Raw genomic sequence first — 14,667 nt, 5'->3', positions numbered from 1 at the left:
AAAGGGAGCGGGAAAGAATCCCCTAATTATCCTTCATGTGGGAACAAATGATACGGCTAGATTCTCACTGGAAAGTATTAAGGGAGACTATGTTAGGCTGGGGAGGACGCTTAAGGAAATTGAGGCTCAGGTGATCTTTAGTGGGATTCTGCCTGTTCCTAGAGAAGGGCAACAAAGGTGTGACAAGATTATGACTATCAATAGATGGCTTAGGCAGTGGTGCTATAAGGAGGGCTTTGGGATGTATGGCCATTGGGAGGCATTCATGGATAGAGGACAGTTCTCTCGGGATGGACTTCATCTGAGTAGGGAAGGAAATAGACTTCTAGGATGGAGGCTGGCACAACTGATTAAGAGAGCTTTAAACTAGGAATTTGGGGGAGATGGTTGGGAGATGTCCAGGTAATCTCCACGCCAGAATTTAGCATAGAGTGGAAAGAAAATGAAGTAAGAGTGGATACAGCTGTAGGTAGGAGGAAGGGCAGTGTAGATACAAGTCTAATAGGTTATACTGGTAGTAAAATAACCGTGCCTAATAGGGTACAGAATGTGAGTGAGGCCAAACAGCAAAAATTAAGATGTTTGTACACTAATGCAAGGAGCCTAGGTAACAAAATGGAGGAACTAGAGTTACTGGTGCAGGAAGTGAAACCAGATATTATAGGTATAACAGAGACCTGGTGGAATAGTAGTCATGACTGGGCTACAGGTATTGAAGGGTATGTGCTGTTTAGGAAAGATCGAAATAAAGGTAAAGGTGGTGGAGTAGCACTGTATATCAATGATGAGATAGAATGTAAAGAAATAAGAAGCGATGAAATGGATATGACTGAGTCTGTCTGGGCAATAATTAAATTGGGGAAGAAAGCTATTAGAGCCTCCCCTGGGATAGTGCTTGGGGTGTGCTATAGATGGCCGGGATCTAATTTGGATATGGATAGAGCCCTTTTTAATGTTTTTAATAAAGTAAATACTAATGGAAACTGTGTGATCATGGGAGACTTTAACTTCCCAGATATAGACTGGAGGATGAGTGCTAGTAATAATAATAGGGCTCAGATTTTCCTAGATGCGATAGCTGATGGATTCCTTCAACAAGTAGTTGCTGAACCGACTAGAGGGATGCCATTTTAGATTTGGTCTTGGTGAGTAATGAGGATCTCATAGAGGAAATGGTTGTAGGGGATAATCTTGGCTCAAGTGATCATGAGCTAATTCAGTTCAAACTGAATGGAAGGATTAACAAAAATAAATCTGCAACTAGGGTTTTTGATTTCAAAAGGGCTGACTTTCAAAAATTAAGGAAATTAGTTAGGGAAGTGGATTGGACTGAAGAATTTATGGGTTTAAAGGTAGAGGAGGCCTGGGATTATTTTAAATTAAAGCTGCAGAAGCTATCGGAAGCCTGCATCCCAAGAAAGGGGAAAAAATTCATAGGCAGGAGTTGTAGACCAAGCTGGATGAGCAAGCATCTTAGAGAGGTAATTAAGAAAAAGCAGAAAGCATATAGGGAGTGGAAGAAGGGAGGGATCAGTAAGGAAAGCTACCTTATTGAGGTCAGAATATGTAGGGATAAAGTGAGACAGGCTAAAAGTCAAGTAGAGTTGGACCTTGCAAAGGGAATTAAAACCAATAGTAAAAGGTTCTATAGTCATATAAATAGGAAGAAAACAAAGAAAGAAGTGGGACCGCTAAAAACTGAGGATGGAGTGGAGGTCAAGGATAATCTAGGCATGGCCCAATATCTAAACAAATACTTTGCCTCAGTCTTTAATAAGACTAAAGAGGATCTTAGGGATAATGGTAGCATGATAAATGGGAATAAGGATATGGAGGTAGACATCACCATATCTGAGGTAGAAGCGAAACTCAAACAGCTTAATGGGGCTAAATCGGGGGGCCCAGATAATCTTCATCCAAGAATATTAAAAGAATTGGCACAAGAAATTGCAAGCCCATTAGCAAGAATTTTTAATGAATCTGTAAATTCAGGGGTTGTACCATATGATTGGAGAATTGCTAACATAGTTCCTATTTTTAAGAAAGGGAAAAAAAGTGATCCAAGTAATTATAGGCCTGTTAGTTTGACATCTGTAGTATGCAAGGTCTTGGAAAAAATTTTGAAGGAGAAGGTAGTTAAGGACATTGAAGTCAATGGTAAATGGGACAAAATACAACATGGTTTTACAAAAGGTAGATCGTGCCAAACCAACCTGATTTCCTTCTTTGAGAGAGTAACAGATTTTTTAGATAAAGGAAACGCAGTGGATCTAATTTATTTAGATTTTAGTAAGGCGTTTGATACTGTGCCACATGGGGAATTATTAGTTAAATTGGATAAGATGGGCATCAATAGGAAAATTGAAAGGTGGATAGGGAATTGGTTAAAGGGGAGACTACAACGGGTCCTACTGAAAGGTGAACTGTCAAGTTGGAGGGAGGTTACCAGTGGAGTTCCTCAAGGATCAGTTTTGGGACCAATCTTATTTAATCTTTTTATTACTGACCTGGGCACAAAAAGTGGGAGTGTGCTAATAAAGTTTGCAGATGATACAAAGCTGGGAGGTATTGCTAATTTAGAGAAGGACAGGGATACCCTACAGGAGGATCTGGATGACCTTGTAAACTGGAGTAATAGGAATAGGATGAAATTTAATAGTGAGAAGTGTAAGGTCATGCATTTAGGGATTAATAACAAGAATTTTAGTTATAAGCTAGGGACGCATCAACTAGAAGTAACGGAGGAGGAAAAGGACCTTGGAGTATTGGTTGATCATAGGTTGACTATGAGCTGCCAATGTGATATGGCTGTGAAAAAAGCTAATGTCGTCTTGGGATGCATCAGGAGAGGTATTTCCAGTAGGGATAAGGAGGTTTTAGTACCGTTATATAAGGCACTGGTGAGACCTCACCTGGAATACTGTGTGCAGTTCTGGTCTCCCATGTTTAAGAAGGATGAATTCAAACTGGAACAGGTACAGAGAAGGGCTACTAGGATGATCCGAGGAATGGAAAACTTGTCTTATGAAAGGAGACTCAGGGAGCTTGGCTTGTTTAGCCTAACTAAAAGAAGGTTGAGGGGAGATATGATTGCTCTCTATAAATATATCAGAGGGATAAATACCAGAGAGGGAGAGGAATTATTTAAACTCAGTACCAATGTGGACACAAGAACAAATGGATATAAACTGGCCACTAGGAAATTTAGATTAGAAATTAGACGAAGGTTTCTAACCATCAGAGGAGTGAAGTTTTGGAATAGCCTTCCGAGGGAAGTAGTGGGGGCAAAAGATCTATCTTGCTTTAAGATTAAACTCGATAAGTTTATGGAGGAGATGGTATGATGGGATAACATGGTTTTGGTAATTAAATATTCATGGTAAATAGGCCCAATGGCCTGTGATGGGTTTTTAGATGGGGTAAGATCCAAGTTACCCGGGAAAGAATTTTCTGTAGTATCTGGCTGATGAATCTTGCCCATATGCTCAGGGTTTAGCTGATCGCCATATTTGGGGTCGGGAAGGAATTTTCCTCCAGGGCAGATTGGAAGAGGCCCTGGAGGTTTTTCACCTTCCTCTGTAGCATGGGGCACGGGTCACTTGCTGGAGGATTCTCTGCTCCTTGAAGTCTTTAAACCACGATTTGAGGACTTCAATAGCTCAGACATAGGTGAGAGGTTTATGGCAGGAGTGGTGGGTGAAATTCTGTGGCCTGCATTGTGCAGGAGGTCAGACTAGATGATCATAATGGTCCCTTCTGACCTAAATATCTATGAATAAGAGTGATCAGGAAAGGTGAGCTATTACCAGCAGGAGAGTGGGGCGGGGGGGACCTTTTGTAGTGATAATCAAGGTGGGCCATTTCCAGCAGTTTACAAGAACAGTAGGAGGAGAAATAAACAAGGGGAAATCCTTTTACTTTGTGTAATGACCCATCCACTCCCAGTCTTTATTCAAGCCTAAGTTAATTGTATCCAGTTTGCAAATTAATTCCAATTCAGCAGCCTCTCATTGGAGTCTGTTTCTGAAGTTTTTTTGTTGAAGGATTGCCACTTTTAGGTCTGTAATCGAGTGACCAAAGAGATTGAAGTGTTCTCCGACTGGTTTTTGAATTTTATAATTCTTGATGTCTGATTTGTGTCCATTTATTCTTTTACGTAGAGACTGTCCGGTTTGGCCAATGTACATGGCAGAGGGGCATTGCTGGCACATGATGGCATATATCACATTGGTAGATGTGCAGGTGAACGAGCCTCTGATAGTGTGGCTGATGTGATTAGGCCCTATGATGGTGTCCCCTGAATTGATATGTGGACACAGTTGGCAACAGGCTTTGTTGCAAGGATAGGTTCCTGGGTTAGTGGTTCTGTTGTGTGGTGTGTGGTTGCTGGTAAGTATTTGCTTCAGGTTGGGGGGCTGTCTGTAAGCAAGGACTGACCTGTCTTCCAGGATCTGTGAGAGTGATGGGTCGTCCTTCAGGATAGATTGTAGATCCTTGATGATGCGTTGGAGAGGTTTTAGTTGGGGGCTGAAGGTGATGGCTAGTGGCGTTCTGTTATTTTCTTTGTTGGGCCTGTCCTGTAGTAGGTGACTTCTGGGTACTCTTCTGGCTCTGTCAATCTGTTTCTTCACTTCAGCAGTTGGGTATTGTAGTTGTAGTTTTCCACTGCATGCATCCGATAAAATGAGCTGTAGCTCACAAAAGCTTCTGCTCAAATAAATTGGTTAGTCTCTAAGGTGCCACCAGTCCTCCTTTTCTTTTTACGGATACAGACTAACACGGCTGCTACTCTGAAACAGAGAACAAAGGTGCCATCATTTGACAGCTATATACCCACCACAATCCTACCCCGCTTCATTGTGTAGCAAGCCACTGGGGCTGCAGTCTTCCTGCTAGTGTTCAGTTTGCATCTCCATCTCTGTCCAAAAAACATTTTTGGTACAGCGTTTGTGAGAAGAGGCTACACTTTAAGAAGTGTGCATCCAAGCTGCAACCCAAAAACCATGGAGCCGCATATGTCAAAAGAGGAGCTGTACAGGCAATTGGTAATTTCCTGCTGGCAAATTAAACAAGTAACTGCATACGCACCTTGTACTGTGCACAACTGCATGCTTCATGTGTACAAATTAGGCTATTTTAAAAATAAAAAAACCAGAGTTGTTTTCTCTAAGGTGTGGCATTCAGTAAATAGAATTATTGAGTCTGTTTCTCATTTGCACCAAGGATTTTTTACAGCCCTCTGGAAGTGTAAAAGGACCTTCAAGTGGATATAAAATACATGGGTGCCTGTTTAAAGTCCCTTTCCATGGCCAGAGCAGAATTTTATGTTATGTTTACACTGGAGCTGGGAGATGTAATTCTCGGTTTGGGTTGATATACACACTCATCAGCTCGAGCAGAGCTAGCATCTGTACATCTACCTGAGCTGGGAATCACAGCTCCCAGCTGTGGGTGTAGACATTGCCTTAGTCAGTGGGAATGAGAATCAGGCCCACGGGGTATTGAGCTATTGTGAGGTATAGCAATAAAATCTTATTGCAATAAAATCGCACAAATCTCAGTACATTTTTTAAATAATTCAGTAAATACTACACAATTCTCCATTGCAGAGTCCAAATACTTGTCTGCACCTGTACTAGATGCTTTCTAATCAAGAAATATAGGGCCAGATTCCAATTTACACTAAGGCCACCTTGTGCTGCTCTGGCAGTGTGAAGTGGCTTCAAAGTCGTTGGAGTCAGGGATGGCAATTTCCTGTGGAAAAACTAGTTTAGGAAGGGGCAGTGGAAAATACTGGCTTAAATCAGGAAAAATAATTGCATCAGTGTCCATCAAGTTCAGCAAGCATAGAACAAATCTTTTCAAACTTCGGATACATCCATTCAAAACTGAGGAATAGTCTCGGTCTAGCCACTACATCAAAATCGGTCTTCTGCTACAGAACGCTTTATGATGAAATGATCCTGTCTGCAACTCTCGCATGCTTCTGGTTGCTTAATGCTTCAAGCCTACAGCTCTGCACTGCTGCCATTTTCATATAATCGAATGGTTTTTTGACTTTTGTTTATATGATAGTGGAAACGGACATTTGAGTCAAGACATGTATAACTTACTTAAGAAAATACCAAACCAAAACATACACGGACGTTCCGACATTCAATGTTATAATTATATATATTAGCATCACGCCCACTGCAGTTTTATTTTTCATTTGTACAACCCTAAATTAATCTATGAATATTTTGCCTTATTTAATCACAATTTGAATTTTTAACTAAAACTAAGCGTAATGTGGTATGCATTAGCCAAGCAATTTTTAAAATAGAAAATGCCTTAAAATGGGACTAACTTTTTTTTCCCCAGGATGGTCAAAACAATGATTTTACCTGGTAAAAAACTACCTTTGGTAAATATCATGCCAGCCCAGCTTGGACTTTATCCCCACTTGAAGGCCCTTTTACATTGCCAGAATGATGTAAAGAGGTCTGGGTATAAATGAAACTGAGGCCCATAGCAAATGCATAGAAGAGACTGTGTTTCTGAAATGAAGGCATTCAGAAAATGCTCACATGCATGTTGCAGTATCACTGTGTTGAACTTCTTTGGCTTCTAATTGTGCACATTTGTTTTTGCAGGCCTAGTCATTTGCTTGAGTAATTTTGTGTGCACAAATGCTGTTTGCATGACCCTGTTTTGCATTGTGAAATCTCATTTGTGTTTGGACCCTTCACACTAGAGATGAGCCAATACACAGCCTTGGACCTGGTTTTTGGACCTCAGAGCAAAGCACAGTACCTCGCTGTGCCACACAGATACCTGAAAAGGATGTGTTGCTACCAACTATTCATAGACAACCAACACCAACCAAACGATAAAACCTTGTATTTGTATTTTCTCCTAGGATATGGCATTGGCCTTCCCCCAAATTCTCCACTGACCTCCAATATATCTGAGCTGATAAGCCAATACAAGTCCCATGGCTTCATGGACGTGCTGCATGACAAGTGGTACAAGGTAGTGCCATGTGGGAAAAGAAGTTTTGCTGTCACTGAGGTAAGCAATCCATTTAGTGGTCACAGAAATGACCGTGTCTGGGGTTTGCGCTGACTGCTTATTATTGGGAAGGTTTGTCAAGGTTCCTCCCCCACTCTGAACTCTAGGGTACAGATGTGGGGACCTGCATGAAAAACCTCCTAAGCTTATCTTTACCAGCTTAGGTCAAAACTTCCCCAAGGTACAAAATATTCCACCCGTTGTCCTTGGACTGGCCGCTACCACCACCAAACTAATACTGGTTACTGGGGAAGAGCTGTTTGGACGCGTCCTTCCCCCCAAAATACTTCCCAAAACCTTGCACCCCACTTCCTGGACAAGGTTTGGTAAAAAGCCTCACCAATTTGCCTAGGTGACTACAGACCCAGACCCTTGGATCTTAAGAACAATGAACAATCCTCCCAACACTTGCACTCCCCCTTTCCTGGGAAATGTTGGATAAAAAGCCTCACCAATTTGCATAGGTGACCACCGACCCAAACCCTTGGATCTGAGAACAATGAAAAAGCATTCAGTTTTCTTACAAGAAGACTTTTAATAAAAATAGAAGTAAATAGAAATAAAGAAATCCCCCCTGTAAAATCAGGATGGTAGATATCTTACAGGGTAATTAGATTCAAAAACATAGAGAACCCCTCTAGGCAAAACTTTAAGTTACAAAAAAGATACACAGACAGAAATAGTTATTCTATTCAGCACAATTCTTTTCTCAGCCATTTAAAGAAATCATAATCTAACACATACCTAGCTAGATTACTTACTAAAAGTTCTAAGACTCCATTCCTGGTCTATCCCCGGTAAAGACCAGCATATAGACAGACACAAAGACCCTTTGTTTCTCTCCCTCCTCCCAGCTTTTGAAAGTATCTTGTCTCCTCATTGGTCATTTTGGTCAGGTGCCAGCGAGGTTACCTTTAGCTTCTTAACCCTTTACAGGTGAGAGGAGCTTTCCCCTGGCCAGGAGGGATTTCAAAGGGGTTTACCCTTCCCTTTATATTTATGACAAGGTTCATGACACATCAACAGACAAGAGTCTCCGGCTGGAAGTGATTACAATCTGAGACTTGAAGTGGTTGCTCGATGAGCTATGATTACTAATACACCAGTGTGGTAGGGAACAGAGCACAGGGATAACAGGAGTAAGATTGCATGGTTGCATTGGATGGTGATGCTTGCACCACGTAGGTTCTGTCTGTGTGTTAGAGCAAAATACAAGGTGTAATGTTGCATCATGTGGTTAGAAAAGCAGATTTTGGCAGATCTCGTAGATACAGGCACATGTTAAGTGCAATCAGTTTAGTGTAGTTGTACAGTGGCTACTTTAAGTCTAACATTGGTCACTCTCTCAAGTAGTTGACAGCAGGAATATCACAGGAAAAAGAACAGACTGGGGGAATTCTCAGCTATTCTATTAATATAACTGTGCCTACTGTATAACTCAGAGGATACCTTCTGCTACAAGGATAACAAAGATTTCAGCTAATTACACTTTCTTATTTGTGGATTGGAACTTTAGAACCTAAAAATAGGGGGCTTTAAGCTATCATTGTACGAACAAAGTAGATGCATCTTTAATAACTTAGCAAAGCTGACGTATAAAAAGGGCCAGTCTTCAGCTGGAGTAAACTGGTGTGACTCCCCTGAAGTCAACGGAACTAAGCCAGTTTACAGCAGCTGAGAATATGGTCCATTGTCGAATAAAAAGACATCTAATATGAACGAGAAGAGAGGTAGTCTTCTTGGGAGAATCGAAGGGTTAAAAGATTAAAAAGTGAATTAAAAAATCAAAAAGTCTTGAGGAACCTAAAAAGAGCTTGTAGCTTAGAAGTTATGATGTTACGTACGTTTTGTTCCAAAGGGTTGTACCCAGATACAAGCAGTCTATTCCTGCTCATATGAAGTACACAGTCATGGATCCACTGTTCCTTTCTCAGCTGATTCAGCCCAGCCCTACGCCAGCCCTCAGTGTTACCTGGGAATCGAAGAGGTGACCCGAAAATTCCACACAAGAGCCTGATTTTGTGGGATTTCCATTTCTCCAGTTCTGTCCAGGACCAAAAGATTCAGATGAGCATCTAAATTCCTTGGTCTATCTAAACCACTAAAGCTATTGAAGGTTTATCCATCACTAATTGCAAATAGCATGTTCTAGAGACTGGCCCAAACAAAAACCCAGAAACGAATATTCTCAAACTTTTGTGGAGTGATCTGAATCTGTACAGATCTGAATCTGTATCTAAATTTTGCAGCTTGCATCAGCGTTTAGTATTTTCATTAATGTCAACATGAACCTAATTAACTAATTATTTTTTTAATTCCCTCTATAAAAAAACTTATCAGACTTTTGTGTCTCTAATGTTCAGCCAAATTCCAGGAAAATAAATTTCAGGGTGAGAGGGGAGACGCTTATTCCAGGCAATTTCTGATCCAGTTTATCTGGAGACTATATTAATATCCAAATGGAAATGTTCTTGGGGAAAGGCCAGGTTTTTAATGCAGCATATCTACTCTTGACAGCCTGTTAGTTCTGTGATCTCCTGTTATTTTACATTTGAAAACAAGTCTCTTGAATTAAACCTGATCATGATTGCCAATAGGCAATGGCAGTTAATTAGCACAAGTTGCTTAAAATTTTAAACCCTTTTCTGCCAGGGACAAACTCGACTTTTGAGTGCTTCCATATGAAATGTTAAATTGGCTTGTTAAGCTTTTGCATTGTAAAGAGGGCAGTCAAGTCTCAAATATATTTGACAAGTCTCTTTTTAAAGAGTCCTTTGAAAACTTTGCCATGGAAGCGGGCAATGCTTGTTTTCCACCCCAGTATAGAACTGCATCGAGCATGGGACCATAATAAGGGAGCTTCATTAAACTGAATTTTAGAGTTTCTGATCATGGGATTTAATCATACAAGACTGTAGTTCTGTGGTTGTTAGCAATGGGGGTTTCTTCATGTAGTACCCAGAAGCCTGAGTACAGAACTCCCCACAGAGCAGGGAATCTCAAGTTTCGGTGAAATGCTCTTTTGCCTCGCCCCCAGTTACATTGACAACAAAATGGATGAACTGAATCACTTTGGTGTCTGAACCCCTAACCTCTGTCTCCATCTCTCTCTCTCTCTCTTTCACCTACTTCCTATTAGAGACCTATAGGGTCCACCAGCTGGCAATGTGCCATACAGATCCCAACTCTCATTGGAACTGCTGAACATGGAATTTTCCCTCCTTCTTTCCATTTTCACCCACACAGATGTATTTACATGCAGCCTCAGGGGGCTGTTCAGACCTTGCACTCCACAGGGCATGGCCAGTTCTCTTCATGAAAGTGAACTGAATAGAATCAGGGTCTGCTGGTATTCTGATGGCAATGCAGCTCTCACAGACTGACTGACAGATGTCTAGAAGACAGTAGTCATTAAACCCCCTTCTTCATTTTGAAAGCTTCAGCGATGGAGGTGGGCAAGGGACCCACCATCCCACTGAGAAGTGGGGTTCTAGTGGGCAAGAGACGGGTCTGGAGACACACCTGGTTGTCAGGAGCCTCTGGAGAAATTAATCCAGTCTAGGGCTATATGAACGTTGACTTTTGAAACAACAGCTGTATAGTCACATAACCTATTCTTTCGTGTCAGGCAGAACAGATCTCAGGAACGGGAAATATTGCTACAGGGTTTCTCCTCTGCAAGTCAACCCATCACAGCATTTCACACTCATCCAAAAACAACAACAAAATGAAAAAAGCTCCCACAGTTTTTAGTGATCCAGACAATTTTTGGGTGAATATATTAGACAGGTACAGACAAAAGCAGAAACTACCTGAGACCCAAAGATGTAAGATCTGCACCACACCTGATCTAGAGCATTTTATTTGCAAGTGTAGGGTCTGCAGAGAGAGTGGGGATATAAGGACGCTTACCGTTAGCATCAGTATCTCATGGAGCCAACTGAATTCCAGAATCAGACTTTTGGCTAGACATAGAATTCAAATCCAGATTTTAAGCATCCCCAACATTAGTCAGTTCTGCAATTACGGCCGCAGTTTCTTTATACTTTTGACAAGGGGCTCTTGTTTGCGGGGCATTTCTCAGGCCGTCACGATTGTCTCTAAAATCTCAGGACTCTTGGCTGTGCCACCATAAAACTGACAGTGAATAGATTAGAAGAGGGAAAGATAGATAGGACCTGCCCAGGCAAGCTGCAGAGAAGATGCTCCTTGAGTTTTGCTACTTTCTGGATTCATTTAAGTGATGACATTTTTTCAGACGTCTGTTTGTTTTTTAAGGGTGGGAGGGTGTCAGTTAAGAGGGGTCATGTTGGTCTTTTCTCTTGCCCACTGTAAACATGCATGGATAGATCAAGACATTAAGAACTTCAGCACATAATTACCTCAATAGAGACATCTAGTGGCTATAACATTAAAAAGGTTCCACAGACCTTTGTTAAAGAATCATTACCTACATGCTTTTTAGGTGCTGCTTCTACTCAGTTAATGAGAGATGAATCAGGAAGGAAAGCAAACAATGTGTTGACCTGCAATGGATGAAATACCAACCTGAGATCCGCAGATATTGAGAGAGACTAAATATTGAAACCATAATGTCATTCTTGTCATTTTTCGAAGTATAACCCGTTTAAGCACACAAAACTAATATGAGAAGTGCTCCTGCACATCCATCTACTGTAAACACTGCAGTAACGTTGTGACTGATCCAAAGCCCACTGAAAGAAATGATATGCATGAGTCTGCAATCAAGCACTTTATGTAGTTTTAGCCCAGTCCTGTGTGATGCTAAGAGACCTGGGTCAGGATCACTGGATACTATGGTAGCTATTCAGACCATATCTGTCCGAGGTAGGTAGAAATGGTGGCATTACTAAAGCAGTCAAAGAATCCCAATGGCCTGCTAAGAATATGAATATGAGAAGAGATAAGGGAAGAGTGGGGAGAAAAGTCTGCAAAAATTCTCTCCAGTTCAAAGGAGCATTTCAGTTTGACTGTGTTCGCAGCCTTCGTGCGTTTCCTTTCTGTGAATCTTCAAACACGTCAGCTTTACTTGCGTTGTCACAATTCTAGGGCGAGCTGCACTTTAGACCCCTTTTAGTCCCTCTTGAGTACACCCTTCAGATGACACTTCCCCGCTCTCACTTCCCCTTGCAGTCCAACTACACTGGGACTCTCAGTGGCCGCCTGGCTCCTTCCTACACTTTATTCTCTCCTTGCCAGCGTTGGATAAGTTCCACTGAGGCCAGACCATCCTACTTCGAGGCATGGAGTGACAGACCCCTGCAGCTTTCTCTGTCTCTGTGTCAGAGACTCCTCTTCAGCCACCACTGCCCACTCAACCCACTTCCTCCCTAGACCAGGATCTTCATGGTTTTAGTATCCCCTTTGATCCTGTTTTTGGGCCTGGGAAGACTAGACCTTGCTAGCCTTGCTGGAGCCAGGCAGGAGCATTCCCCAGTTAAATTGTAAGTTCTCTGGGGCACAGACTGTATCTTTCTTCTGTTTGTACAGCACCTAGTACAATGGGGTCCTGCTCCATGACTGGGACTCCTAGGTACTACGGTAATACACATAAAAATAATGATCGCATCATGACCATTGTTTCCTCCAGGACCTTACCTATTCTCCAACTGTATTTTATCTTTGCCATTGTTGCATTTGCTGTTTGTTTTCCTCCCTACCAGCATCCTTTGAGTAAACTCTTTGCAGTGAAACAGGATACTAGAAAACAGATAAACTCAGGTGCATAAGATGTTCATTAAAAAAATGCAGGTAACTCACTCATTCTCCATGTGTGTAATATTTTTAACCTGAATGCTGGAATTTTCTCTGAATGAAAATTTGAACATATTATTTTATTACAATGACATTAATATACAGGTAAAATTCATGCTTTCTTAAATATTATTCCCAGCACAATGCTTTATTAATAGAGCTGTGAAACACCTTTGCAATTAAGGCTGAGACCCTGTGACATCTGCCTGGTTTGTGGTTGTAAATGCAAATTCAAAATTTGGACTACAGTCTTGGAGAAATTTGCCGGAGTTGCCAAAACATTTGAGCAAGTCTGGGCCCAGTCTCCAGCAGATCCAGGGTGATTTATGGTTTCACATAGAAGAATCATAGAAGATTAGGGTTGGAAGAAACCTCAGGAGGTCATCTTCTCCAACCCCCTGCTCAAAGCAGGACCAACACCAACTAAATCATCCCAGCCAGGGCTTTGTCAAGCCAGGCCTTAAAAACTTCTGAGGATGGAGATTCCACCACCTCCCAAGGTAACCCATTCCAGTGCTTCACCACCCTCCTAGTGAAATAGTGTTTCCTAATATCCAACCTAGACCTCCCCCACTGCCACTTGAGACCATTACTCCTTGTTCTGTAATCTGCCAGCACTGAGAACAGCCAAGCTCCATTCTCTTTGGAACCCCAGCCTCTCCTCATAAGCCATGTGCCCTGGCCCCCTCACCATTTTCATTGCCCTCTGCTGGACTCTCTCCAAATTTGGCCACATCCTTTCTGTAGTGGGAGCCCAAATTGGACTCAATACTCCAGATGGGGCCTCACCATTGCCCAATAGAGGGGAATGATCACTTCCCTCAATCTGCTGGCAGTGCTCCTACTAATGCAGCCCAATATGCCATTAGCCTTCTGGGCAACAAGGTCACACTGCTAACTCATATCCAGCTTTTCATCCACTGTAATCCCCAGGTCCTTTTCTGCAGAACTGCCGCTTAGCCAGTCGGTCCCCAGTCTGTAGCGGTGCATGGGATTCTTCCGTCCTAAGTGCAGGACTCTGCACTTGTCCTTGCTGAACCTCATCAGATTTCTTTTGGCCCAATCCTCCAATTTGTCTAGGTCAGTGTTTCCCACACTTGGGACGCCGCTTGTTCAGGGAAAGCCCCTGGTGGGCAGGGCCGGTTTGTTTACCTGCCGCGTCCGCAGGTTTGGCCGATCACGGCTCCCACTGGCCGCGGTTAGTCGCTCCAGGCCAATGGGGGCTGTGGAAAGCAGCAGACAGTGTGTCTCTCGGCCTGCGCCGCTTCCCGCAGCCCCCATTGGCCTGCAGCGGCGAACCGCAGCCAGTGGGAGCCGCGATCGGCCGAACCTGCAGACACGGCAGGTAAACAAACCTGCCCCGCCCGCCAGGGGCTTTCCCTGAACAAGTGGTGTCCCAAGTTTGGGAAACACTGGTCTAGGTAAATCTGGACCCTATCCCTACCCTCCAGCATATCTACCTCTCCCCATAGCATAGTGTCATCCACGAACTTGCTGAGGGTGCAATCCATCCCATCATCTGGATCATTAATGAAGATGTTGAACAAAACCGTCCCCAGGACCAACCCTTGGGGCACTCTGCTCGATACCGTCTGCCAACTAGACATCGAGCCATTGATCACTACCATTAAGCCTGATGATCTAGCCAGCTTTCTATCCACTTGTAAGGGAACTCAGCCGGGGCTCGTCCCTCAGCGGGGTGGTGGGACGCCAAACCGCCTCACTACACTCTCGGCTGGGTTGGGGAATACCCAGTCTATGGCCCAGGCCTTCAGGCCGGGTGCCGCAAGCAGTTTGATATAAACCCAGGCCCTGGGTCAGGGCGGGGCAGCAAAGAAA

The 14,667-nt window shown here is 42.8% G+C and overlaps 1 protein-coding gene across 1 annotated transcript in view; it reads left to right on the top strand.

Moving 5' to 3' along the window:
- GRIN3A (glutamate ionotropic receptor NMDA type subunit 3A) overlaps positions 1-14,667 on the top strand; it is a 99,835-nt gene that overhangs the window by 69,024 nt on the left and 16,144 nt on the right. The window contains exon 6 of the mRNA XM_073345715.1: positions 6,902-7,053. Coding sequence (XP_073201816.1) covers positions 6,902-7,053 — 152 coding nt within the window. The remainder of the gene's footprint in view (positions 1-6,901; positions 7,054-14,667) is intronic.

Source organism: Lepidochelys kempii, chromosome 5 (genome assembly GCF_965140285.1).
Source record: "Lepidochelys kempii isolate rLepKem1 chromosome 5, rLepKem1.hap1, whole genome shotgun sequence".
Classification (NCBI taxonomy): domain Eukaryota; kingdom Metazoa; phylum Chordata; order Testudines; family Cheloniidae; genus Lepidochelys; species Lepidochelys kempii.
This window is presented reverse-complemented; position numbering and strand designations above follow the sequence as displayed.